Below are 27,056 nucleotides of genomic sequence, written 5' to 3' on the forward strand. Positions count from 1 at the left end.
GAAAACCGATGGTAGCATGTTGTCTGTATGTTCCTACAGAACTACAACAGAAAAGAAATTCAGGCTGGGTAAATGATAGTCAACTAATCTGCTATTGCCTGTCTTCCACACCCATCAAAAGTTAAAGTAAGCTTGTAAGGGTTTGCACATATCAATGCAATTGAGAGATATTACGGTCAACATGTGGGCTGAACCTATTACTAACTACCCAATGGGATTCAAAAATGCAAATATTACCTTCTTGTCATAATTTACAGGGACAGTTTTAATTTATACCTGTGACTGTAGTGATAATGTATTGCTGTCAAGATTAGAGTGGTGCTGGAAAAGCACAGCAGGTCAGGCAGCATCCGAGGAGCAGGAAAATCGATATTTCGGGCAAAAGCCCTTCATCATTACTGCTCCTCAGATGCTGCCTGACCTGCTGTGCTTTTCCAGCACTACTCTAATCTTGACTCTAATCTCCAGCATCTGCAGTACCCACCTCTGCCAAGGGGTTTACAGAGGTCAGACAGGAGAGTGAAGTTGAGGCCACAGTCATGCCAGCCATAATCTTTTTGAATGGCACAAAGTCTCTTGAAGGGCCAAATGGCTACTCCTACTTCTAATTCTTTGTTTTTGAACACAATTCCATAGAAATGAACATGGAGTTTACATTTAAAATCCTGTGGGTTGCCTTCCTATGATCAATAATATTAGGTGATAAAAAACAGCAGCTACACGGGAACACCACCCACATGCAAGTTCCCTTCTAAGTCAATGACTTTCCTGACTTAGAAATATATTGCCATTCCTTCACTGTCACTGGATCAAAATCCTGGAATGTCCTCCCTAAGGGCGTGAGTCAACTTACTGCATGTGGATTGTAGTGGTTCAAGAAGGAAGCTCATTATCACCTTGTCAAGGGCAACTAGGGATGGGTAATAAATGTTGGTCAGCCAGCAACACCAATGTCCCACAAGCAAACTGAAAAAAAACAACGTGCTCCAGATTCAGTGATCATTTATGTTTTTTTTCTGCAGTGTTTGAAAATAAGGATAAGATTATAATTGTAATGGACTACTGCAGTAATGGCGAATTGTATGATTACGTAAACGAACATCGTAGGCTGTCTGAGAATGAAGCACGCAGAGCTTTCAGGCAAATTGTCTCAGCAATTCATTACTGTCATAAGGTAAAAAAAAATTCCATACTATTTTGATAAAGACTTTCCGTTTGTGTGTGGTGCCCACACATGATGCCTGCTGACATTGTCATATCAATAGTTGTTTGCATATTAATAATATTGAATTAGATTACTTACAGTGTGGAAACAGGCCCGTCGGCCCAACAAGTCCACACCGCCCCGCCGAAGCGCAACCTACCCATACCCCTCCATTTACCCCTTACCTAACACTACGGGCAATTTAGCACGGCCAATTCACCTGACCTGCACATCTTTGGACTGTGGGAGGAAACCAGAGCACCCGGAGGAAACCCATGCAGACACGGGGAGAACGTGCAAACTCCACACAGTCGCCTGAGGCGGGAATTGAACCCGGATCTCTGACGCTGTGAGGCTAACCACTGTGCCACCGTGCTGCCCAGAGGATTGATGGAACTGGAGGTGATAGATGATAGGAACTGATATATAAATTCCAGATTACTGAAGAACAATGGAATAGTTCCATCTGTCTGTTCCCTGCCTCTCTCACCACCAAAATAATCCTCTCAGTGATCTACATAATAATGTCCTACCCATACATATAAACCCACCTTGGCTTTTATATACAACCATTGACAACCATTGATATGGACAATCAGCATGATCAGCACAACTGGCACACCCACAGCAAATGTTGCAGTTACCAGAAAGAGCAATGATCATAGCCTTAATTACAACAATGTAACTACACCCTAAACTGTACAATTCTCCAGCAGCAACGTAAAATGCTATAAGCAAACACAGCAATACATACATCCAACAATACACATTCATACATGCAACATTGTAAATACACACTCCAACTGTATAATAATTGTCCTCCTCTCCATTGAACTTGTTCAGAGATGTCATTACACCCCTTTGCAGTAGGGGACTTGAAACCAGGCCTTCTGACTCAGAGATAGGGACACTACCACTGCCCCTCAATATGCATAATTATAACTACACATACAACCATGCAACTTATAATTGTGTCAACAGAAACAAAACATTTGCAACTAGAATATGGAAACGTGGATAACATGAGAGTTTGCTGAAAAGTCACTTATCTGTTGCATGCAGCTGTTTACAGTTCCTTTCAACTGCTGGATTTATTGAGTTCTGGGAAACCCATAATGTTAGGGTTAAAAATATAAGGAAGATAAAATCTGAGGCAGACTTATTTTAATATTTAAATAATGAACCTGTAGCCTAGGAGCAAGTTCATTATCCAGCTCCCTTCCTGTCTCTGTTTAATGCAGAATGGTTCAGCTTCAATGTGAGTAAGATTTTGGGGTTGAGATTTTTAAATTTTACATCTGACCAAACCAAACAAACCCATTCCAATTGATTAACTCTGAAGTTTGTCTATCCCTTACAGAAAGGAATTGTGCACCGTGACCTTAAACTAGAAAACATTCTCCTGGATGAAAGCTTTAATGTAAAGGTTAGATTTTTAAAAATATATCACTTTTTTTCTTTTTGTATTGTTGATTGAATTGCTTCACACATTTTTGCATAGATAGTAGAACACTGTTGCATAGTGGTAATGTCTCTAAACTATTATGCCAGCGGCCAAAGCTCATCCTCTGGTGCAGAGGTTCAAACCTCACGTGAGCAGCTGGAGAAATTTAATATCAATTAAGAAATGTGTAATTGAAAGTTAGTCTTCATAATGATGTACATGAAATTATTATTGTCCTCAAAAACCCATCTCGTTCACTAATGCCCTTTGGGTAAGGAAATCATCTATCATCCTTGTCAGGTCAATAAATGACCCTAGATCATTTGAAATCACCTAGCAAGCCACTCAAGTTTAAATCATTAAGATTGGACAGCAAGTGCCAAATGCTGGTCTTATCAGCAGTGCCCGCATATAGTCAGAGAGTTGTACAGCCTGGAAACAGAGCCTTTGATCCAACTCATCCATGCCTACCAGATATCCTTAATTAATCTGAATTTCATGAAAGAATATAAGATGCACTGGATTTTGATCTGCCAATATTCCTTAAAGCAAATTATTAGCTTTATTCTCAGTTTGGAAGTATAATATAAGTCAGAGAGGAAGGCACCTAGCACACTATAGATAAGTCACTTATTATGGAGGAGACTTGATGGCTGATTTTGAATACTTGTTGCAGGATTGAAGAGACATTGCTGCCACACTTTGTAAGAAGAGCAAAATGGAGATTTGATTCATTCCTGATGTCTAAAATAATTTGAACTTCTAAATTATGAATGGCAATATTCTGATCAGTGGTCCTATATGTTAAATATCTACCCAATATTAACTAACTTTCACAACTGGCTGAGAAAAAAAATAAATGGGTCCCCACTAACTATTTAGGGACCACTGAAGTGCTGGTTTCCACGCAGGCTAAACTTTGAGGAGTTGAGGCACGGGGAAGTCGCCAGGTCACCCTACTTAGGCCTCTAGTAGAAAAGGTGATAGGGAGTGCCTTCCCCAAAGGCTGTCTTTCCACCTTTTGTTCCTCCCCAGAGTCTTTTACCCATGGTGCTTCCTGCCCTTGGTCTCTCCATCAAGAGTCCCAAAGCCACTTCCTATTCTCCTGGGGCTCACCTCCCCACTCTGCCATGAGATTCCGAGCATTTATCTAGTTCTGGATGCGAGGACTTAGAATGTGGCTGACCTGGCCCCTGCATGTTTCTTAGGCAGTTCCCAGAGGTGGGATCTCTGTCCAAGTGAGGGGTATTGGTCCCATCTCCTAGTTGAAACTCCTTGGAACTTCAGATGGCTGTCAAGCTGCTGTGATGGACAGGGCTGGGTTTGCTGCCAGCACTTCAGATGGCAGAGAAGGAAATCCTGCAATCTGAAAAATCTTGTCCACAGATACTAGCATATAATCAGGAGATCAGTTTCAGCACTAAATTAGAGTAAATCCACGAGAGGAGGAGAACTGTGTAATCATCATGAAATCCTATGGCCATAACTAACAGCAGGAAAATAATCTAAAGGCAAAGTAAATGCTTCCCTTTACAGTAGTCACTGGGTCCAGCAGATCTAGCTTATAGTCCCACTGTTAAAAGGGAGAATTACGGCCAGCTCCTAATTAAGTGTTCTGAAATATTTATGGTTTCAGCAACAAAACATTGTATGTTTTTGGTTTCTCTGACTTTTTTTACTTTATACTTGTTCAGTAAGCCATTATGAATCTGTCCACTGAAAATAATACTTTGCTTCAGAACTTAGAATCATAGAATCCCTACAGAGTGGCAGCAGACCCACACCAACACTTCAAAGAGCATCCCACCCGCTCCACCCCACTTCCCTATTCCTGTAACCCTGCATTTCCCAAAGCTAATCCATCTAGCCTGAATATCCCTGGACACTACGCGTAATTTAGCACGGCCAATCCACCTAACTTGCATATCTTTAGACTATGAGAGGAAACCAGAACACCCAGTGGAAACACACATAGGCAGCCTGAGGGTGGAGTCAGACAAGGGTCCCTGGTGCTCTGAGGTAGCAGTGCTAATCACTGAGTTACCATGCTGCCCATTAACCTAATTAATGCATTTACAGGTAATCTGACAATCTTTTTCTTGAGGAGGTTATAGCATTTATTCTTTCAGCTGTTGTGTCTTATAGATTTATCCTATTTATTTGAAAAGGTGATTCAAATTATTCCAAACATTCTGGTTACCATTTGTTCTCTTATACATGTGCCCATTTAGCTACTTTTCAGTTGATATGGTTTTACTGTTATAATATCTCTATCTAATTTTCCAGTCAGATTATTCGTAAAGTTATTTTAAGAATTCACGAAGAGAGGAGGAAAAGCCAAGGACCTAATTTCGAATACATGGTGAAAGACAGATTTACTAAATGATGTCCAAAAAATTTCCCACTCACGCCAAAATTTTATCTTATCAAAATATGGCCATTCCTCAAAACAGTATCAATAAATTTAATTCTCAAAACTGGATGAAAACTGAAAGACAAACCCTTAATATTTGGATGGAGATTCTCCACATTTCTTAAAAGTAGTATCCATGATACTCCAAGACAATTCAATTACTTTTTAGTTTTCTGTGTTTGCATTCTGAAGAAAGTTTGCATTCTGTCTCTTCAGGACCAAAAATCTCACATCAACAAATATAACTCCTTTCACACGAGCAGTATTGGAGGTATTTGGGAATCTGATGCATACAACTCAGCCAATTACTGCTGTTGTTCTGGAGGCACCAAAATAACTGATCAGCAGTTGTAATGAGCAGGATGAGGCACGAGAAGACAAAACCTATATTGGATTCTGAGCATGCAAAGTAATTACAGAGAGGGGATTTCAGAAAAACATTGGAGAAGCTTGGAACTATCTCCAAAGTCAAAAAAATTTAATCTTTTATTAAATGTAATGATTTTTCCAGGTTTTCCATGATTGCCAGGAACCCTATTTAAGGGCAGTTAAGAGTGAAGCAAACAAGAATTATTGGAAAATGTCACCCATAATATTCCTTGTTTACCTTGAAGAATAAGTATATAATTTTAAGTTGTTAAATGTGGCAGATGTTTAATATATTGCTGTATAAAAGGTTTTGGAAGAAGATTAATTTGAAATTTGGCCATTATTTGATCTCTAGCTTTCTCCAATAAGTTTAACTATTTGAATCAAGTACAAAAATTATGTCAGCTTCCAGACGTCCCTAAATAATATTTAAAGAGTGAGGAATACAATACCTTATTTGGCAGGAACTTCAGAACTAAAATAAGTAAGTGGAATTTGAAGAATTCAAATCTTGTAAATATCCTTTCTGCTATTAAATTTCATAATGCGCACCTCAGCAATAAGAATTCTTCTAATTTCAGTTTTCAGTCACTCACACAAAACCTGCGATACCTAGTTCAAGGGATCAGTGAAACAGTGTTTTAAATAGCCCCAAATTCCATTTTGAATTTTACTTGGATATTAAGATATCAACTCACTGGCACAAAAACTGCATGTATCCTAAATAAAAATGATAGCATGTTGCTGAAAATAGCAGACGTTTTCATTCTCCTGTACTGTGAGTCAGGTTTCTGCACTAGCATTTGCATTTTAATTCTTAGGCTTGATGTAATGTGATCAGTGTAATCATTGACTTTACAATCAGAACAAAGAACAATACAGCACAGGAACAGGCCCTTCTGCCCTGCAAACCTGTGCCGACACATTTTGCCCTTGCACACTAAAACCGTCTTCACTTACAGGATCCATATTCCTCTATTCAATTCCTCCAGTACTTCATGAATCACCTTTTCAATTCACAGTGTGCACCACAAAATAATGTGTAAAAATTCTGACATACATGGAATATCTCTTTCATACAACTATTGAGATATTTAATAATCTTTTCTCTCGAACCTCAAATCTGAATGAACAATTGAAGTTACTATGGCTATCATGTCATCCTGTTACCTAATTTCTTGTGGTTGTTTTTCAGCTTGCTGACTTTGGTTTATCAAATCTGTATCATAAGGATCAGCTATTGGAGACATACTGCGGAAGTCCTCTCTATGCCTCACCTGAAATAGTGAATGGATTTCCGTATCAAGGACCTGAGGTACGACAAATATGAATTAAGGATAAATCATCAGCTTTTTAAGAAGCTTTGTCACAACCCAAAGATGCTACAAAACAATTATTACATAATCCAAAATAATTATTTTGACTAAATGTAGTCTCAAAATGCAATATGTCTATATCTATCTGGTTGTCCCACTTTGCGTGCGAAATGTGTGGTGAATCAAAACTCCAGGTTTTTTACTGAGTGAATCCAGCACACCTCCCATTTTGGGGATGTTCAAATATTGGCTGTGCAGATCTATCCCAAAAGAGCAAAAAGTTAATGTGACATTATTTCAACATAAGTCAATTAGAAAGTGGACAATTTTGAAAATTGACTGGCACTTCAATCATTACTTATCAAGAATCAAATCCATTGTATTGTTCAGTTAACACAAAGGAACACATCAGATATTACCTGAAATGGCATTAACTAATACTATTTGAGACACTCTTTGCTATGTTTAATGGATTGATTATGATACATTGTGTGCTAGGTTGATTGCTGGGCCCTGGGAGTTCTGCTTTATACACTGGTGTATGGAACAATGCCATTTGATAGCAGGAGCTACAAAACTTTAACGCAGCAGATCAGTTGTGGAGAATACAAGAAACCTCACCTGACTTCTGGTAAGGAATCATGAGATTGCATCAAACCCATCTCACAAAGTAGCTGGAGATTTTTGAATGAACAATGATTACACTATAGCAGGTTTCCATATAAACATCTCTGGCCTAGTATTTCTCATACTGAATTTTAAAGTAGAAGCCTTCAGTTCAAAGATTGCTAATCTAGATTAGATTAGATTCCTTATAGTGTGGAAACAGGCCCTTTGCCCAACAAGTCCACACCGACCCTCCGAAGAGTAACTCACCCAAACCCATTTCCCTCTGACTAACGCACCTAACACTATGGGTAATTTAGCATGGCCAATTCACCTAACCTGCACATCTTTGGACCATGGGAGGAAACCAGAGCACCCGGAGGAAACCCACGCAGATACAGGGAGATTGTGCAAACTCCACACAGACAGTTGCCCAAGGCTGAAATCGAACCTGGGTTCCTGATGCTGTGAGGCAGCAGTGCTAGCCACTGAGCCACAGTGCTGCCCCAAATTTTGTTTTGGGTAACCCACCCAGACCCATTCCTTTACTCTACATTTACCACTGACTACCAAATCAATTTAATTTTACTAGATATTAATCAGGTAATGCATGAGAGTTACCAGACCATTTTAAAAACATTACTGGCTAATTAATGTCTTTCAGTAAAGAAAATTTGCACTCCAATGTGATTCAAGTCTTCATGCAATTGACTCTTACTGCCCTCGAAACAACTAGAGATGAGCAGTAAATGCTGCATTGCTGTTTCTGCCTTGGTCAAGAGCAGATCTTCAAAAGTTAATGACAGCTATCTGATAATGAATTTATGTAATATTTTACGTAGGATTTTTATATGGTGTAGGATATTCTAAAGCACTTCAAAACCAATGCATTGCTTTTGGAGTCAACATGACAGCCAATTTGCATACAACAAGCTCCCATATTCAGCAAATGAAACCAATATCCAACTAAGATGTTAATGACTTTTTTTGAAAGATAAATGCCAGCAAAGACACCATAAGACTCTATTCATGTTGTAAAACATGTTGGGATTTTTAATCTCAATCGACAATTGAAACTTTACATCCTTTATTAGTATTAAAGTGTCAGCTTAGATTATGCACTAAAAGTCCAGACTGCGTTTGAACTCACAATCTTCTATCTCAGAGATATCTACTGAGTAAAAATGACATTTAATTGTTTTGTGCAAGAACAAATATACCAGGTCAACAGATCAGTTGCTCTAATCACATTGATGTCACCATTGGCTTTCTGTAAAACTCAGGCCAAGTTTACTTAAGGAGTACAATTTCATGCAAATGTTTTTTCTGGCACTTAAATTGATTATAGCCTATGATTTGTGAATTTTACAGCAGAAAATTTACAATATACAGATGTTACAGGAGAAAAGAAAGTAATAGACAGCAAGGAAAAGATTTTTAAAATACGATATAATAAATCAACACTGAACAATTAAAGTAAATATCTTTGCGCTTGCCTTCCCATAAAGGTCCTGTCAGCAGTAAGTCAATATTATTTCAACAATCATTCTGTTCAGATTTTTCAAATTAAACAATGGAAGAATTTGAGGCGGTGATGGGTAAGATGTGAATGGAGTGTTTTTAATGATGAATGTTGGTGGCTTTTTTTTTCATTTTTCTAGTTAAATGTAATTGGAAAGCCTTGTGTTAATTAATTCTAAGATGTTGGCATGTTTTCACCAATAGATGCTTGTGACCTGATTGACTGGATGTTATCAGTGGACTCAGACAAACGTGCGACAATTGAAGATATTGCAAACCATTGGTGGGTCAACTCGGGTTATGACACATCTATTTGTGACTGCATTTCCGAAAAAGACTGTCACTCACCACTGCTGGCCCGTTGCATTGACTGGCAAACCAGGGAAGGGTGTGCAAATCAAAGGGCGAAAGAAGCTAAAAATGTACAAGCCATAGAGAGTACTGGACATCAAGTTTCTACCCATATAACAGAGGATAGGCAAATGGTTTGTTTAAAGAAGTCAAAGAAAGAAAAAGACATGACACAACCACAACAGGATGTGAAATTGCAGAAATCCACATCCAAAGGTGCAAAGGAAAATCCAAAGGGAATCCTAAAATCTAGCTTTGACAATTACCTTCTGTCATCTGCAGACATGGAGCTGCAATCACAATGGACTGAAACCAGCACAACCATCACAAAACCTATAAACACCTTTCAGAAGGTGCACACTGCGCAAACTACAGTCTTAACTAGTACACCAAAGAAAGGAATCCTGAAGAACTCTTACCATAGAGAGTCTGGCTATTCCTCTTCTCCAGAACGCAGTGAAACAAGAGGCAGGGATACAGCTGAAATTCCTTCCAAAACATGTGGCAAACAGTCAGAAATGCCTTTATCAGGAGAGGTAAAATATAGGAAAAAAGGAATTCTAAAACGAAATGGAAGGTTTTCCATCAGTTTAGACCTGCCCGATGATCGCTCATCACTAAAGCTTTCTGCTTCTTTAAAGGACCTGATCTTATCAAATGGGAGACATCAGAAAAAAGAGAGTCGCCCCTCTAGTGTCATTAGTGATGATAGCATACTTTCTAGTGACTCATTTGACCTTCTAGATCTCACAGCAGAAAGCAAAAGAAGACTCTTTACTCAAAGTAAACATGGCAACATTTATAGCTCAGCTTCAGAGGAAGACTTTTTGGAGCTGGATAACACAGATAAAGTTGATCCACAAAATGCCAGAAGAAATGGAAGTTCTGGAAAAGACAATATAGGGAGAATTTTCTCAATAATGGAATTTGAAGATACACAAGATATTTATAATAAGGCCTAAGAGAGGTGTAATTATTTAAAGGAAAATTAATAGGTTATATTTCTGAGTCTCCATAAACTGTAGCCAAAAATTATTTCCACTGAATCAATGAGGAAGATTCCTTCAATGAAGACTATCAAGAAAGTGTTATAGCAAAATAATTAAATTTATTATCACTTTTCCTTGAGCATAAGAATATTTGCTACTGGAAAGTAAGTTTATGTTTATTACCAGGCTAAAATGTTAAATGGTTCTGTGCAATAATTACCTGTTTTTTTGCAAAAATTGTTTTTTTAGTGTTCGTTGTTTATGACAAGGCTGAAGTGTTAAATGGTTCTGTATATTAATTCCATGAATTTTTTTTTTGCAAAAATTGGATTCTTAATATTCACCATTATTATTCACTGAATGGAAAGCAGAATTGGATTTGAGAATCAGGCCAAATCAGTAATTTTCCAAAAACATAGCATAGAGTCCTGAATGTACAATCATATTACTCAAAATGGCTCTTTAAATACACAAAGGTCAGTGCCACATCAGATCATCTTCCATGCATTTGAGTACACTGAGAAGTTGACTATGATTGTCATATTGTAATAGTGGTACAAGAAATTATTATTCATCCTCAAAATAGGCTACTTTGCCTCGATTTGTTCTAAAGGTCCAGGTAAGACTTTTAATAAAGCAGAAACAGGCATCTATAAATCCCTTATTCTCACTTCAATACTTGGGAGTAAACAGGATGGGAAGTGGTTACCTAACAAATGTTTCAATGTTTTTTAAAGAACATTCCAAGTGCACATGAAATAGTGTGCCTAGGCTTCAAAACTAATTTGCTGAAATTGCTGTTCCCATTCCCCCTTACAAATGGTACTTAGACTTCAAGCTTTTATAGACAACAAAAATGCACTAACGTGGTTTGGTTCAAGTAGAAAAATGTTCATTATTAAAATAAAATCCTCCTGACACATTAAACTGGCTTAAATGACACAACACCCCAACTTGTTCATCCAACTTAAATTCATGTATAATTTAACCTCAGCCCCACCCTACAAAACACACAAAGCCATCACAACTTTTTAGGTTAAAAATAACTTTACTGACACACCACAGACAAAACCCCATTTTCCCTCCCTAAACTTTATTCAATTCAGATAGATCCTTTTTGAATTTAGTTGTTACCCTTAAATAAACTTCTCATCCCCAAAACCCCTCAAACATGGATGATAACTTACAATCTTCCACATAGTTTGTCCTTGTGATGACTGCAGTACCAAGCCCTTCACTATTATCCATTATCTGATGCCCCTTATCAATGGGGTCATTTTGCTGGATGGTCATTTTGATCCCTCTAGTCTGTTACGGACATACCTATTCAGTGTTGATTTTATTTCCACAATGGATCCCATTAAGGTGAGGTATGCCTGGCTCCAAAGCTGTAAAAGAAACAAAAACAGAAATTTTGGAGAAACTCAGCAGGTGTGGCAACAGCTATAGAGAGAAAACAGAGTTAATGTTTCAAGTTCAGTGACCTTTCTTTTGAACGTCTTCCCCTGAATAACCAAAGTAACCAAAATTACCCCCAATGAATAAATTGGCAACAACATTTCACTTTTTGCGATGTTTAACACAAATGAGAATTGATGTAAATTCAGCATGGATCAACAGGCAAATTCCAGTCAGTATGAACTATAAGTAACATAGGGATTAGCATAAAATAATGAAGACTACCTCAAATGACTATAAACATTCACATATTCCCCACACAAATGGGGCAGTACATGCATTCTCTCAATCTTTCCAAATCTGCTTCAAGTACACCGGACCTCTCACTTTACCCAAAGACTTGGCCTCAAGTCACTTGTAACAGAAGCTTCACTTCCTATGTTCAAATGTTGTTCATTTCTTCTGAAAGTCATCTCCTAAATGTTATGCTCTTGTAGAACTTACTTGGCTACATCACAATTATCTTAATGGGGCAGGATTTCCGGAAACTCCTTTATAAACTTCTTTAATGAATCTTGTTGAACAATCTGGTCAGCTCTTTAAACAAAAACTGAGTTTTACCAATGGAATTATCCTAACTGCAATCTCTGCTCTCACCTTTTCTACAGCTCCCTGTCTCTTTTAACTGCATGTACAGAGCTCCCTGTAAATGCACTTCTACATTCTTCTCTTACTGCAGCTTCTTCATCTCTGGTCATATGGCATCCATATTTTAACTTCCTTCCTGTTGGTACTGCTTCCAGGTTGACGGTGGCCATATCATATAGACTAATATTAGAAAATTGCAATTGATCCCTTTAGAATTGATGTACATTCTTAAAAACAATTACATATTTCCTAGCCGTGTTTAAAGAAACTACAACTTTCCTTACTATACTGTTTCAAGGTCAAAGATCTTCATCAAAAAAAACAAATAGAATGCTGAACAATATAGCTAAGACAGTAACATGGGTATTGTATGGTGCCAAGAGAGTAACATATGTATTGTATGCTTCTGTGGTCAAACTAAATCTCAAATAACTATGTGCTGTTCATATAACATTGCAAGATATACTTACTAGTTCCACATGCAAGATAAATCTGGGCAGTTCTTCTACAATTAATTATAATTTATTCAGAGGCTGGAACTATTATCCCACCTAAAACATTTATCATTTAAAAGGATGTTTTGATATCTTAGATTAATTATAATTGATTGCACAACCCTAATTAAAAGTTTTGAAATAACCCCTTTATAAATGCACTAACTTTGGCAGAGAAATAGAACACTAACATCAAGCTTTATTCAGTATAATTAAGTAAAAATACACTCATTTAACAATTGAAGACTGTTTAAATCACCAACAAAAACACACAAAAGTTATACTTATCACTATACAAGACAGACTTCAATGCTGGACAGAAATTATTTTCCCACCTCAAGAACAAAATGTGTTCAGTTTTCATGTTTTCTAAAATATCCCCGATTGATTCACGCTGAAAACTGACAGCACTTACAACTGATTGATTTAAGTTCTCAGATTTATTGCAAACCACATTTCAAAACCTTTAGCTAATTTGGCGAACTCTCTAAAAATTTGATGCTGCCAATTTTTGTATTAGAGTCCCTACAAGATAGACCACCCACCACAAAATTAATAATTGTTGAAATCCAATTTGCTAATAATGCGGTAATGGTTAATCCAATAGGATTTCCCTATCTGCACAAATTACCGAAAACATGAGACAAAAAGAAAGCTTAAAGCTGACTATTTTGTGCTTACAATAGACAGTCTTCCAATTATTAATGTGACTATGTTTTTAGTGCAAATAAATAGCATGTATTAGCTACTAAAAAACTGGAGACACTTTGTTCTTTTCTCATGGCCTGAACGGAGTCATTTTCAAGTACAGACATTTAATAACGCTATTAATAAAAAAAAAATACATTCTTATGCATTATTGATTATAATTACAGTAGCCCTCCGTAGCTGTAGGGAATACGTTCCACGAACGACCGTGGAAGCACGAAACTGCGGATAGTAGCAAACCTATTCATTTAAGTGGGAAATGTACCTCCCTGGCAGTTCTCTGGTCCCTGGTTCTGGAATGTTCCATGTAATATGTTCAAGTCGTGGGAAACCGCAGGTAACTGAAACCGCAGAAACTGACTCTACGCATACAGCAGTCACCCTGTGCTTATTCAACTAGAACTCTTCAGAACTCATAACAGTTCTAAAGATGAGTTAAATTGGACTTGAAACGTTAATCAGTTTCTCTCGCCACAGATACTGTCAGACCTGCTGTGTTTTTCCAGCATCCTCTGTGTTTGGGCTGAACCTTTTTTTTGGCTAACTCTCATTTGTGGCATGCACTATTCCTGGAACAACTCACCACTGCCAGAGTACCTCAGAATCCCTGCACTGGTGCTATCTTTAAAAGATTATTGTGCATCCAGACAAGCGCTATCAGTCTGGAACTCCCCTGCCCATTTCCTGAAGTTTTTCCAGTCATGGCAGAAAAGGGAAAATTGATGCGCTGTTTTGAAGGCATGCAAATGCATGCCCTTTTGGACAGCATGGTATAGAGGCAGGATGTTTTCTTCCCCAGGATCTGCAGAGGAGGCCATGTCAGCCTGTTGTCACCTGAGTCAATGCAGTTTCAGCCATCTGGAGGAATGCACAGCAACACTGACTTTCTCCACACTGTCAATGTAAGTGCCACTATCTCATTTTACAGCCCAGAAAGATGCCCTTCGGCCCATCATGTCTGTGCCAGTCACCAAGCACCTTAAAAACAGTTGCCCCTAATACGCTGATAAAAGGAATTGTGTAATTTCCTTTACTTTAGCTTCCATTAATTTTTCATGCCCCCCCCCACCTTTGCTTTCCTAATTTATTTTTTAGTTAATGTCCTGCATATTCTATATCCCGATAGGGCTTGTGTTGTTCAGAGTCCTGCTACCTACCATAAACTTGTCTTTTATCCTATACATTCTTCAATATCCAGGTTTAGTTACCTCACTCTTCTCCTTTACAAGAATATTTTGGCCATGCACATTTCACTCTTTCCTCTTTGAGGGGCTTTCACTGTTTCAATGTGGATTTTCCTACAAGCTGCTCTCAGTACACTTTGGCCAGATCTTGTCCTATCATATTAAAATTAACTTTATCCTAATACAAAACCTTTATTTCTGGTCTACGTTTGTTTTTTCCATGATCACTTTAAAGCTTACTGAGCTATGGTCACAATCACTGAAATGATCTGCGATTGACACTTGTACCACTTAGTTAGCTTCATTTCCTAAAATTAGGTCCTGACTGCCCCTCTTCTTGACATTTTGCACCAGGCGTAATCTAGAGATTGCAAACTTTGAGGTCCTGCTTTTCAATCTCCTACTTAGTTCTCTAAATTCTTGTCGCAAGTCATAATCCTTTTCTCTACCTATGTTGCTCGTCCCAAACCATCAATCTCTGATTGTTCGCCCTCCCACTTCAGAATGCCCTGTAGCTGTTCAATGACATCGTTGTCCCTGGCCCACCGAGGCAACACACCATTCTGGAATCATGACTGAAGCTTCAGAAATGCCTGTACCCCTCCTACCTTTATAGCTCTCCCTCACTGTCTGGTCCCCCTGGCTGCTGAGTTGGGCTCTGACTGCATTCTCCAAATGAACTGTCATTCTAATTGGTTTCCAACACAAAAGAAAACTGTTCTGGAGTGACTTGCACTTTGGAGCTTTCCAGACTTCCTACCTATCTCTCTCCTTCTGACTGACGGTCACCCAATTCCTTCTCTGATTGTACTTCCTTAATCTGTCGGGTGACCATGTCTAAAAACATGTAACAGTCAGCCTTGTAGATGCACTGCTGTATCACCAGCCAATGCTCATGTTCCAGAACCCAGTGCTCAAGTTGATCAAACCAGTAACATTTCCTGCAGATGTGGACGACCGGACTGCCAGGAGCATCTAAGATTTCCCACATACACCAGGCTGGCAATATATGGGACTGAGATCCCCTACCATACCTTTAACTAAAAATAAAAATCTTCCATTAAAATAAAGTAGAAAATTAATAAACACTTCTTTTAAGAAAAATAATCTAGAATGCAGTTTCTTTCCTTAATGCTGTTTTAAAGTGGACAAAAAAAAATCTACCCATGATCTCACTGCTTTTTGCTGACGCACCTTCATTAGCATTTTCAAATTCCCACAGGATTCCTGTTGGATTTCAGGTGCTGCTCCAACTGAACTTGATCTGTGCCACGTCTCTCAGGCTTTGCTGCCACCATTTGCCCCTAGGTTTGCTCTACTCCCCTGCAGCTCTGACTGGCTCCTCTTCAAATCAGACTAAGTTATAGACAAAGTTAAGATTGTGCTAGTCTAAGTCCTGAGTTCTACTCAGGTCCACTCTCAGTTTGATTTACAGTGACCCTGAACAACTTTCCCTCTAAGCTGCACTGGGGTGCTCCATTGAGGTTCTGTGCACGCCAATCTTGTCCCGATAGATTGACTTCTGATTTCAGAAGTTGACATAGTACACGGATCTTGAGATCTGCGCACTGAATAGGAAATTAGACAGTATTGATCCTGACTACTACATCCTCCTCCCAGTCCTTCACAGTGATTCTGACTTACTGACTGCTTCAGTGTTTCTGACTTGCTGCACAGCATTCCCAGTCCCTGGTAGTCTTCTCACTGATACCTTACACTGTCTATTTCTGCCACTGTACCTAATTCCCACCAAGCCTCATGATGTAACATTCTCATTACTGCCTGTAGCATTCTCCCTCACTCTATCACCAACCCAACCTCAAACACCACTAATCCTGCATGCCTTCTTCATTGCCTACTCATTTGCTTGAAACGATTCCCTACCTGCACTAATTTCATCTCTCTTAATACTTGCCTTTCTTTCTCATTCCAGAAGAAAAACAGCCCAATTAGAAATACTCAAGACAGGGAATATGCAGCCCATCATTCAGCTCCTTAACCCTTATGTGGAGAGAATTCTGACTCTAACCACCCCTAACAGGGCCTGGAATGGTATGAGAAGCTTTTCTTGACTCACTGTATTGGGAAACATCAAGCAAAAGCTAGCCCCTTGACTTGACTCAATCATAGAGGCCCATAGCACAGAAAAATTCCCTTTGGCTCATTGACACTGTGCCTGTCAAAAACAGCCACCGAACAATTCTAATCCCAATTTCCAGCTCTTGGTCCATAGCCTTGTTTGCCTTGGCATTGCAAGCACACATCTACATACTTCTTCAATGTTAAAAATCACACAATACAGGTTATAGTCCAACAGGTTTATTTGGAAGCACTAGCTTTCACAGCACCACTCCTTCTTCAGGTGGTTGTGGGTAGGACCACAAGACACAGAATTTATAACAAAAGGTTACGTGCCATGCAAGTAAAATGATATATTCTTCAATGTTGTGAGGATTTTTGCCTCTACCACCCTTACAGGCAGTGAGTTCCAGATTCCTACCACCCTTTGGCTGACAAGATTTTTTCTCATGTCCCCTCTAAACCTTATCTTAAAGCTATGCCCATGATCATTGATCTCGAAGGGGAAAAAGTTTCTTCTCGTCAACCCTGTCTATGCCCCTCATTTCTGTCTCTTGCCCATGTTGACAACCACAACATGCTTCCTGGCTTTCTATCTGGACTAAATGCAGTATGCAATACAGTAGTACTGTGAACATATCTCTGGCTGAAAGGTCAAAGCACAAAAAGGCACAGCAAAACAAGGATGCTGTGAACATCTAAGTAAGCTCAGAGTGAGCAAGTGTTATGACAGCATGTGAACAGGCCAGAAATGTAGACTTAGTCTATGAGCTGGATGTGTGTTCCTGAATGCAGCAGCATTAATTGTAATTAATAGTTGCCAGTGCAGCCCAAGGTGCTGCATTGAAATAGAGAAGTGTACTTTAAGTAGACCAAAGATGTGGCATGAGGGTTCTTAGAATCTGACACATATCAGATACCAATATCCATGGATGTCACATGTATGTGGCCCATGCCCATGTAGTGTGTCCTGAGTGTTGGTGTCTGGTGTCCAACATGGAAGCCCTTTGGAGCAGCATCAAGTTGAAGTCGCCAGATATCCAATCTGACTTTCATGTTAAGAATTCTTGACACCTAGTTTTTTGGTGCATTTGGTAAAATAGGAAGCTGACTATCAATCAGTATGATGTCCTGATAATAAGGTCATTAATAAGCAATAATCCCCTTTATAGACCACTTGCTGCTGCCTAGCGAGAAACTTGCCTTGACATCTGAGAGATGCATAGAAGATGCAGCAAGTTGCAACCGACATCGACATAGACTGCATCATGTTTCTCACATACTTCTGGCACAAACCCATCATAGACCCCATTGTTCAACCCCTTATAAGTTCCTGCCCAGGGCTGAAGTTGCCAGGTTTGCCAGTGTTCTGAGGAAGTTAGTGTCGTTGTTTGTCTGCACAAGATGGCTTCTTTCAAAGACAGTGCATTGATTAAAAATAACCTGTTGGCCCTGCTAGACTAGAAGAACGATAGAGCTGGATTTTCCAAAGAGTGACAACCTCAAGCCCTCCTAGAGCCTGACATGGCATCTTACCCACCTCGGTAACCATCTTACACTAACCCCAGCACCCTACCCTTGAACTAGCTGGTACCCTGTTCATCTGGGATCCAAATCCTAGTCAGCTTGCATCCCTCCTGATGTACACACTGGCCCCCTACTCACCTGGCACTCTACTTGCCTGGCATACTCTTACCTACCTGGTTGGAACCTTCTCCCGGAACCCTAACCCCAATAAAGATGGCACCCTTAGGGGGTAAGGTCCTGAAGGATTGTCAGGTCAGGGTCTAGGGGGCTGTAAGCAGTTTGGGGGAGGTGTAGTTACAGTCATTGAGTCATAGAGACGTACAGCACGGAAACAGACCCTTCAGTCCAATTCGTCCATGCCGACCAGATATTTCAACTCAATCTAGTCCCACCTGTCTGCACCTGGCCCATATCCCTCCAAACCCTTCCTATTCATGCATCCATCCAGATGTCTTTTAAATGTTGCAATTGTACCAGCTTCTCTGACAACGCATTCCACACATGCACCACCCTCTGTGTGAAAACGTTGCCCCTTAGGTCTTTTTTATATCTTTCCCCTCTCACCCTAAACCTCTGCCCTCTAGTTCTGGACTCGTCCATCCGAGGGAAAAGACCTTGCCTATTTACCCTATCCATGCCCCTCATAATTTTATAAATCTCCATAAGGTCACCCCTCAGCCTTTGACATTCCAGGGAAAATAGCTCTAACCTTTTCAACCTCTCCCTATAACTCAAATCTTCCAACCCTGGCAACACCTTTGTAAATCATTTCTGAACCCTTTCAAGTTTCACAATATCTTTCTGATAGGAAGAAGACCAGAATTAGATGAAAGATTCCAAAAGTGGCCTAACCAAAGACCTGTACAGCCACAACATGACCTCCCAACTTTTGTACTCAATGCTCTGACCAATAAAGGAAAGCATACCAAACGCCTTCTTCACTATCATACCCATATGCAACTCCACTTTCAAGGTGCTATGAACCTGCACTCCAAGGTCTCTTTGTTTAGCAACATTCCCTAGGACCTTACCATTAAATGTATAAGTCCTGCTAAGATTTGCTTTCCCAAAATGCAGCATATCGCATTTATCTAAATTTAACTCCATCTGCCACTCCTCAACCCACTGGCTCATCTGGTCAAGATCCCTTGTAATCTGAGGTAACCCTCTTCGCTGTCCACTACACCTCCAACTTTGGTGTCGTCTGCAAACTTATTAACTATACCTCTTATGCTCACATCCAAATCATTTATGTAAATGACAAAAAGTAGTGAACCCAGCACCGACCCTTGTGGCACTCCACTTGTCACAGCTCTCCAGTCTGAAAAACAACCCTCTACTACCACCATTTGTCTTCTCCTTTGAGCCAGTTCTGGATCCAAATGGCTAGTTCTACCTGTATACCTGTAACCTTGCTAACCAATCTCCCATGGGGAACCTTGTTGAACACTTTACTGGAGTTCATATAGATCACATCTACCGCTCTGCCCTCATCAATCCTCTTTTTGCTTCTTCAAAAAACTCAGTCAAGTTTGTGAGACATGATTTCACACGCACAATGCCATGTTGACTATCTCTAACTAGTCCTTGCCTTTCCAAATACGTGTACATCCTGTCGCTCAGGATTCCCTCCAACAATTTGCCCACCACCGACATCAGGGTCACCAGTCTATAGTTCCCTGGCTTGTCCATATCACCTTTCTTAAATAGAGACACCACGTTAGCCAACCTCCAGTCTTCCGGCACCTTACCTGTGACTATCAAATAGCTCAGCAAGAGGCCCAACAATCACTTCCCTAGCTTCCCACATTGATCTAGGGTACATTTGATCAGATCCTGGGGATTTATTCACTTTTATGCATTTCAAGACATTGAGCACATCCTCCTATGTAATAGGGACATTTTTTGAGATGTCACCATCTATTTCCCTACATTTTATATCTTCCATGTTCTTTTCCATAGTAAACATTGATACAAAATGCTTGTTTAGTATCTCCCCCATCTCTTGCAGCTCCACACAAAGGCTGCCTTGCTGGTCTTTGACAGGCCCTATTCTCTCCCTGGTTACCCTTTTGTCCTTAATGCATTTGTAAAAACCCTTTGGATTCTCCTTAACCTTATTTGCTAAAGCTACCTCATGTCCCCTTTTTGTCCTCCTGATCTCCCTCTTGAGTTACTCTTACTGCCTTTATACTCTCCTAAGGACTCTTCAAAGGATTCACTTGATCTATCCTGTCTATACCTGACATATGCTTCCTTCTTTTTCTTACATTTCCAATTTTCTATCATCAGCAAACATAGATTCTTTGTCGTTTCAAATAAGTCATTCATATATAAATTGCTGAGACCTCAACACTGACCATTGTGGCACTCCCTTGTCACTTTCTGCCAAGTTAAGAATGCTCTGTTTATGCCAGATATCTGCTTTCTATTTGTCAACCAAACCCCGTCCCATACTAATATATTTCTTCTACCTTGAGATTTCTTTTTACCTGTTAACCTTTTGCCTAGCACTTTACCGAATACCTTTGGGATCCTGGTATATACACCTACGGGTTTTCCTTTATGTACTTTACTAGTTACAGCTTCAGAACTCCAATAGGTTTGTCAACCAAGATTTTCTTTTAGTAAAACTATTCTGACATATTCTAATAGTCCTATGGTTTTCTAAGTGCTTTTTCAAGACTATTAACTGATGTTATAAATTCTTAAACTGGATAACATGATGCCAATAAGTGGTCAGTTAAATTTCAGAAACAAATCACATTTTCAACTTAATGTGTAGCAAATTTGGGATAGTTATTGCATTGTCAGAGATACCATCCTGAAGATATGCAAAACTAATATTCCTATTGCCTTTTCAGACATGAATAAATCCCTTGGCAGTGCTTGAAAAGTTGGGAATTGTCCTGTCCAATGACAATAAAAGTTGACCTGTCATTATTTCTTCTGCTGTTTCAAAATCTTACTGTGTGCAAACTGTCAACAAAAGAACTACATTACATTTCAAAGTAATTAATCATTCATTAATTGCTTTAATCCTGGCAGACCTTGACAGAACTGGGAAGTTAATTGACTACATAGGAGGGAACTTTTGCAACATTAATCCTGAAATTTTATGATGCTCAGATGTACAAGATCTGCACTCATAAATTAGAATTAATTGCAGCTCGTTTTCTAACATTTTGCAGTGCCTATGCTGCTATTATTTTATTGAATTCCAGAATAAATTCTCACCAGCAAACAAATGAACACTTTTACATGAACATATGCTTGAGATTTATTGTTATTTGTTTATAGGACATAGGTGTCATTGGCTAGGCTGGTGTTTATTACCCATCCTTAGTTGTCCTGGAGATTACCAGTCTTCTTGAATTGCTGCAATCCTTGGGTGTGGCTACACTCAGTGTTGATTAAGAAGGGAGTTCCAGGATTTTGACCCAGTGACTGTGCAGAAGGCTCCAGGTAAAGGTGGTGTGATATTTCAAGAGTAATGTGAAAGTAGTTATGTTCCCATACAACTACTACCCTTGATCTTGTAGATGGTAGAGGTTGTGAGTTTTAAAGATAATGTTGAAGAAGTTTGGTGAGTTATTTCAATGCATCCTGTTCAAGGTACAAACTGCTGCCAATGTGCAATGACAGAAAAAGGAGTGAATGTTGAATGAGTGGATGAGTTGGCAATCAAGCAGGCTCCTAAATAAGTCGAACATCTTGAGTGTTGTTGGGGGTGCACTGACCCAGGCAAGTGGAGAGTGTGGGTAACCATTTGATACAGAAATAGTTCAACATCTATATCAATATATAGTGCCTATATAGGTATATGACAGGCTGGGAGGTTGGTGTAAGGTAACCCTTGTTGGTGCTTCAGGCGTTAAAGAAAAACATACTGAATGCAAGCTTAATTAATGACTGCATGAACATGGATGAGCCATTTAGCTATACAAAGATACATAATCACAATAATATGTAAAAGTACAAACTGTCTAACATCACAAATAGATTATTGCTGTAAATGGGAACCTGTTTGCATTTTCAAGGAGACATGGTCACTGGTCGTGAGCACAGTGGAAGTGTGATCAACTTTACAATGCAAAGCATTTATTTTAAATGGGGACATAACCAGCCTTCAAGTGAGACATCAATACTGTAATTTTCTCATACTATTATCATCACATGACCAATGGCATACAGCAAACAGTTTCTCTCAAGCTGTATCCCCATATATACAAGGCAGCTAAAGCCTTTTCTTTGTTTGGCCCCTAACAGTTGGTGTTGCGTATCTGGTGAAACACTGCAACAGAGTACTCCTAACTTGTGCTTTGTAGATGATGAGACAGGAAGTGAGTTACCACAGAATTCCTTGCCTCTACCCAGCTCTTGAAACCACAGTATTTATATGGCTGGTCCAGTTCAGTTTCTACTGAATGGCAATCACCAGAGTGTTGATAGTGGGGAAATCCGTGATGGTACTGCCATTGAACAATAATAGGAAATAGTTAGATTTTGTTTTATTACTCTGCAACAAGAACATTACTTGCAAATTGTGAGCTCAAGTCTGAATGTTATCTAGATCTTGCTGCATATCGATACAATTGCTTTAATATCTGAGGAAGTTTCGAATAACGCTAAACATTAAGAAAACATCCCAACTTCTGACCTTTTCATGGATGGTAGATCATTGCACCGGCTCTCTAAATGAGCATTATGATTTAATGCAATTCTCCTTTCTTTTCTCTCTATCTTTGCACATTGTTTCTCTTCAAATAATTATCTAATATATTTTTAAATCCCTCAATTGAATCTATCTATACTGTACTTTGAGCAGTGCATTCCTTATCTTAATTCTTCGCAAAGGTGAAAAGGTTTGTTACTCACATCACAGTTTGAAATGGTGTTTTCTCATTCCTGATCCTTTATGAACGAGAATAGCTTTTCCCTATCTACTCAGTCCAGACCTTTCATCATTTTAAAAACTTCTATCAATTCTCCTCTTAGCCTTCTCTGCTCTAAGGAAATCCTTATATGTGGAAAAAACAAGAACTACCAAAACAAAGGTAACAAAGTCCTGAAATTCAAATTATGCTGAGGGATTGTGACTGACAAATGTTTGCGAATTAAAAATATGACTCCACTGTAATACTCAATCTCTTATTTACTAATGAGACCCTTCTGTTCACAAGTCAGTCCACAGTTACCATTGATTCTGTTGAGCTTTTCACAATTATTGATTAGGTTTGCTTCAATAGTTTTGTCTGTATGATACATTTTATTCCACAAGGGAGTAGAAAGATTGTAGTCAACTATCAGACATCCTCCCACTCCACCTTACCAGCATCATAATCTTCAACATTTTCTAAACTTCCTTTTCAACTTTAAAGAGAGATTCTGAAATCCAGAAAGGCCGAAATATTGGACCAGTATATGGATGCATGAAAGGAGAAGTGGAGTGTGACAGGATGGAACAAAACGTTTAACAGAAATTGTACATCAGTAAATGAGGTCATTGTAAAGACAAAAGAATAAAAATTCTTTATTTGAATGTATGAAATATTTGCAATAAAATGAATTAATGGCACATGTAGGCATAAATTATGTATACCTAACTGTTATTACAGAGACATGGTTACAAAATGATCAAGAATAGGAAGTAACTATTCCATGATACACAATGTTTCAGGGAGAAATGCAAAAAAGCAGAGAAGTAGTAAAGGATGATATGAAGGCATTAGTTGGAAAGGATCTGGCCTTGGAAGATTGTAAAGTAGAATGAGTATCAGTCACAATGCTAAGCAAAAGAGCACTTAGGTAACCATAGGTTTGTTAGAAATTAGGAATAGCAAGAGACAGAAACCATCGGTGGGAGTATCTGGGCAGAGCATTGACCAAGAAATTATTGGAGCTTGAACCAAAAGCAAAGTGATAATTCAATCTTTTACTGTGACAATCAAATTGATAACAGTGTTGTATAAGATGAATTTTTAGAAAGCTTTCATGACAATTTATTGGAACATATATAACTAACTAGGGATGATACTATATTAGGTCGAGGATTAATTGGTAACATTATAGGAAAATAAAATCCTCTGGGAAACAGTGAACCTAATAGCCATTGAATTCCATGTTAAGTTTGAAAGTGACATACTCCAAATACAAACAACAATCATACTTAAACAAAGCCAACTACAGGTATGGGAAGAAAACCGACTAAGGTAAGTTGGGTATATAGACTAAAAGCTATGTCTGAAAATGAACAGTAGGAAACATTTAATTGAACAATTCAATATGTTCAAAAGTAAATTCCTTTGAAGAAAAAGTTATGCTTCATCAAGAAAGACTCATGTGGCTCACTCAGAAACTTAAAGGTACAGACCTGTACTATAACAAGAAAAGTCTAAGGATTGGGAGGATTTTAGAAAACAGCAAAAAGGCTACATTGAACAAATACTTTGTGTTTGTCTTTAGAGCAGAAAACGCTTAGTTTCAGAAATTGATGGTAACCTGGGGGCTAAAAAGAAAATGAGTAAATTAATATCACAGAAAAAGTACTGGAGAAATTTAAAAGCTTAAATCAACAAGTCCCTGGGACCCAGTGGCCTAAAAAAGCTCTAGAAAAGATGGCTGCTGGGATGGTGGATGCACTAGCCACAATTTTACAAAATTCCACATATTCAGGAATGGTCCCATCAGATTGAAAGATGGCAAATTGTACACTGTTTTTCAAGAAAGGACGTAAAGAAAAACCAAAGAACTACGAGCCTATTATCTTAGTATCTATTGATGAGAAAATGCTAGAATCTGTTGTTAAGGAAGTCTTGAAAAAGCACTTAGAAAACCATAGGACTATTAGAATATGTCAGAATAGTTTTACTAAAAGAAAATCTTGGTTGACAAACCTATTGGAGTTCTGAAGCTGTAACTAGTAAAGTACATAAAGGAAAACCCGTAGGTGTATATACCAGGATCCCAAAGGTATTCGGTAAAGTGCTAGGCAAAAGGTTAACAGGTAAAAAGAAATCTCAAGGTAGAAGAAATATATTAGTATGGGACGGGGTTTGGTTGACAAATAGAAAGCAGATATCTGGCATAAACAGAGCATTCTTAACTTGGCAGAAAGTGACAAGGGAGTGCCACAATGGTCAGTGTTGAGGTCTCAGCAATTTATATATGAATGACTTATTTGAAACGACAAAGAATCTATGTTTGCTGATGATAGAAAATTGGAAATGTAAGCTGAGGAGAATATAAAGAAGCTGCAAAAAGGATGAACAAGTGAGTAGGCAACAAAATGACAAATGGTTTATTATGTACGAAAGTGTGAAATTATTCACTTTGGTTTTATAAACTGAGAAGTAGAATATCTTTTTCGAAGTGTTAAGCCTGTAAGTAGTTAGGTGCAAAGTCATTTGGGTGGGCTTATGCAAGGTATGTCAAAGGTTAGCATGCAGAGACAGCAGGAGCTAGGAAGACAAATTGTAAATTGGCTTTTGGTGCAAGGGGATTGATGTCTTCCATTTATTGTACTAGGTGGGGCAACACCTACAGCACTGTGTGCAATTTTGGTCCTCTGCACCCTCTCTAAAGCTTCCACATCCTTCCTATAATGAGGCAACCAGAACTGAACACAATATTCCAAGTGTGGTCTAACCAGGGCTGTATAGAACTGCAGCATAACCTCGCAGCTCTTAAACTCAATCACCTGCTAATGAAAGCCAATACACCATACACCTTCTTGACAACTCTATCAACTTGGGTGGCAGCTTTGAGACGAGAAGAAATTTCCTCAAAGAGTAATGAATCTTTGGAATTCTCCAAAGTCTTTTTGGATGCTCCCTTGTTAAATACACTTAAGGCTAAAATAGACAGATTTTTGGTACCTCAGAGAACACAGGTATATGAAGGGGTGTGCAGAAAAGTGCAACTGGAGCTGAGGATCAGCCATAAGCATAATGAGTGAAGGAACAGGCTCAATGGACCATATTGTCTACTCCTAATCCTATTTTTTATGTGTGAATTGATTAAGGATGGTCTTTCAAGGTATTAAGATCATCATCTTGATTTCCTAAGTATTAAAAAGAACATTGGATTAAGCAGAGCTCCCAGAGCTGCTGTATCAGTTGTCAAGTACACAGGACAGACTTTTAAACAAATTGCTGCTTGGGTTATCTATCTCTGTTAATTTGCAGTAGAGTCATAGAGTCATACAGCACAGAAACAGACCCTTTGGTCCAAATAATGCATGGTGTCCATAATCCCAAATTAAACTAGACTCACCTGCCTGCACTTGGCCTATATACTTCCAAACATTTCTTATACAGTTATCCAAATGTCTTTTAAACATTGTAGCCAGCTGACAAACAATTTGGCCTACCTGACAATAGTCTTCACCAGAATCTCAAAACATGGGCATGGTACTCACTCAAATGTTTTACAAATAACAACCAATTTGTAACACACTAAATAAAAAAAGAAACATAATCACATGCAGTACTCTCAGGCTAAGGTTATGCTAGAAGCTGCATTGTCTGTCACCAGTTAGGCTGAGGGGAGGTGTCACTGGCTGAGTGCTTCGCTGAGCACTGCATACTCTGCACTCACCAACAAACCGCACCCAACACCTGTTTTTGATATGGTGAGAATGGAGATAGCAGCTTCAAAGAGCACAAAAGCACATGGGGACAGCAGCTACATAAAGAAAACAGCGTGTGTGCCTTAGAAAGGCAGCAGTGGTGAGAAATAAGGAGAGCCCTTTAACTCATTTCAATTTGTCACAGCTGAAGTGCTACATCACAGGAAAACAGATGG

At 38.8% G+C, this 27,056-nt stretch overlaps 2 protein-coding genes across 2 annotated transcripts in view; one reads left to right on the forward strand and one right to left on the reverse strand.

Annotated features, from left to right (window-relative positions):
• LOC140483675 (NUAK family SNF1-like kinase 1) overlaps nucleotides 1-11,342 on the forward strand; it is a 38,838-nt gene extending 27,496 nt beyond the window's left edge. The window contains exons 3-7 of the mRNA XM_072582043.1: nucleotides 1,023-1,174; nucleotides 2,565-2,630; nucleotides 6,626-6,745; nucleotides 7,245-7,377; nucleotides 9,078-11,342. Of these exons, the coding sequence (XP_072438144.1) occupies nucleotides 1,023-1,174; nucleotides 2,565-2,630; nucleotides 6,626-6,745; nucleotides 7,245-7,377; nucleotides 9,078-10,186 (1,580 nt within the window). The 3' untranslated portion in view covers nucleotides 10,187-11,342. The remainder of the gene's footprint in view (nucleotides 1-1,022; nucleotides 1,175-2,564; nucleotides 2,631-6,625; nucleotides 6,746-7,244; nucleotides 7,378-9,077) is intronic.
• LOC140483676 (kelch domain-containing protein 8B-like) overlaps nucleotides 11,343-27,056 on the reverse strand; it is a 202,986-nt gene continuing 187,272 nt past the window's right edge. Inside the window, exon 8 of the mRNA XM_072582044.1 lies at nucleotides 11,343-11,601. Coding sequence (XP_072438145.1) covers nucleotides 11,503-11,601 — 99 coding nt within the window. The 3' untranslated portion in view covers nucleotides 11,343-11,502. The remainder of the gene's footprint in view (nucleotides 11,602-27,056) is intronic.

The sequence above is a fragment of the Chiloscyllium punctatum genome, chromosome 12 (genome assembly GCF_047496795.1).
Source record: "Chiloscyllium punctatum isolate Juve2018m chromosome 12, sChiPun1.3, whole genome shotgun sequence".
Classification (NCBI taxonomy): Eukaryota; Metazoa; Chordata; class Chondrichthyes; order Orectolobiformes; family Hemiscylliidae; genus Chiloscyllium; species Chiloscyllium punctatum.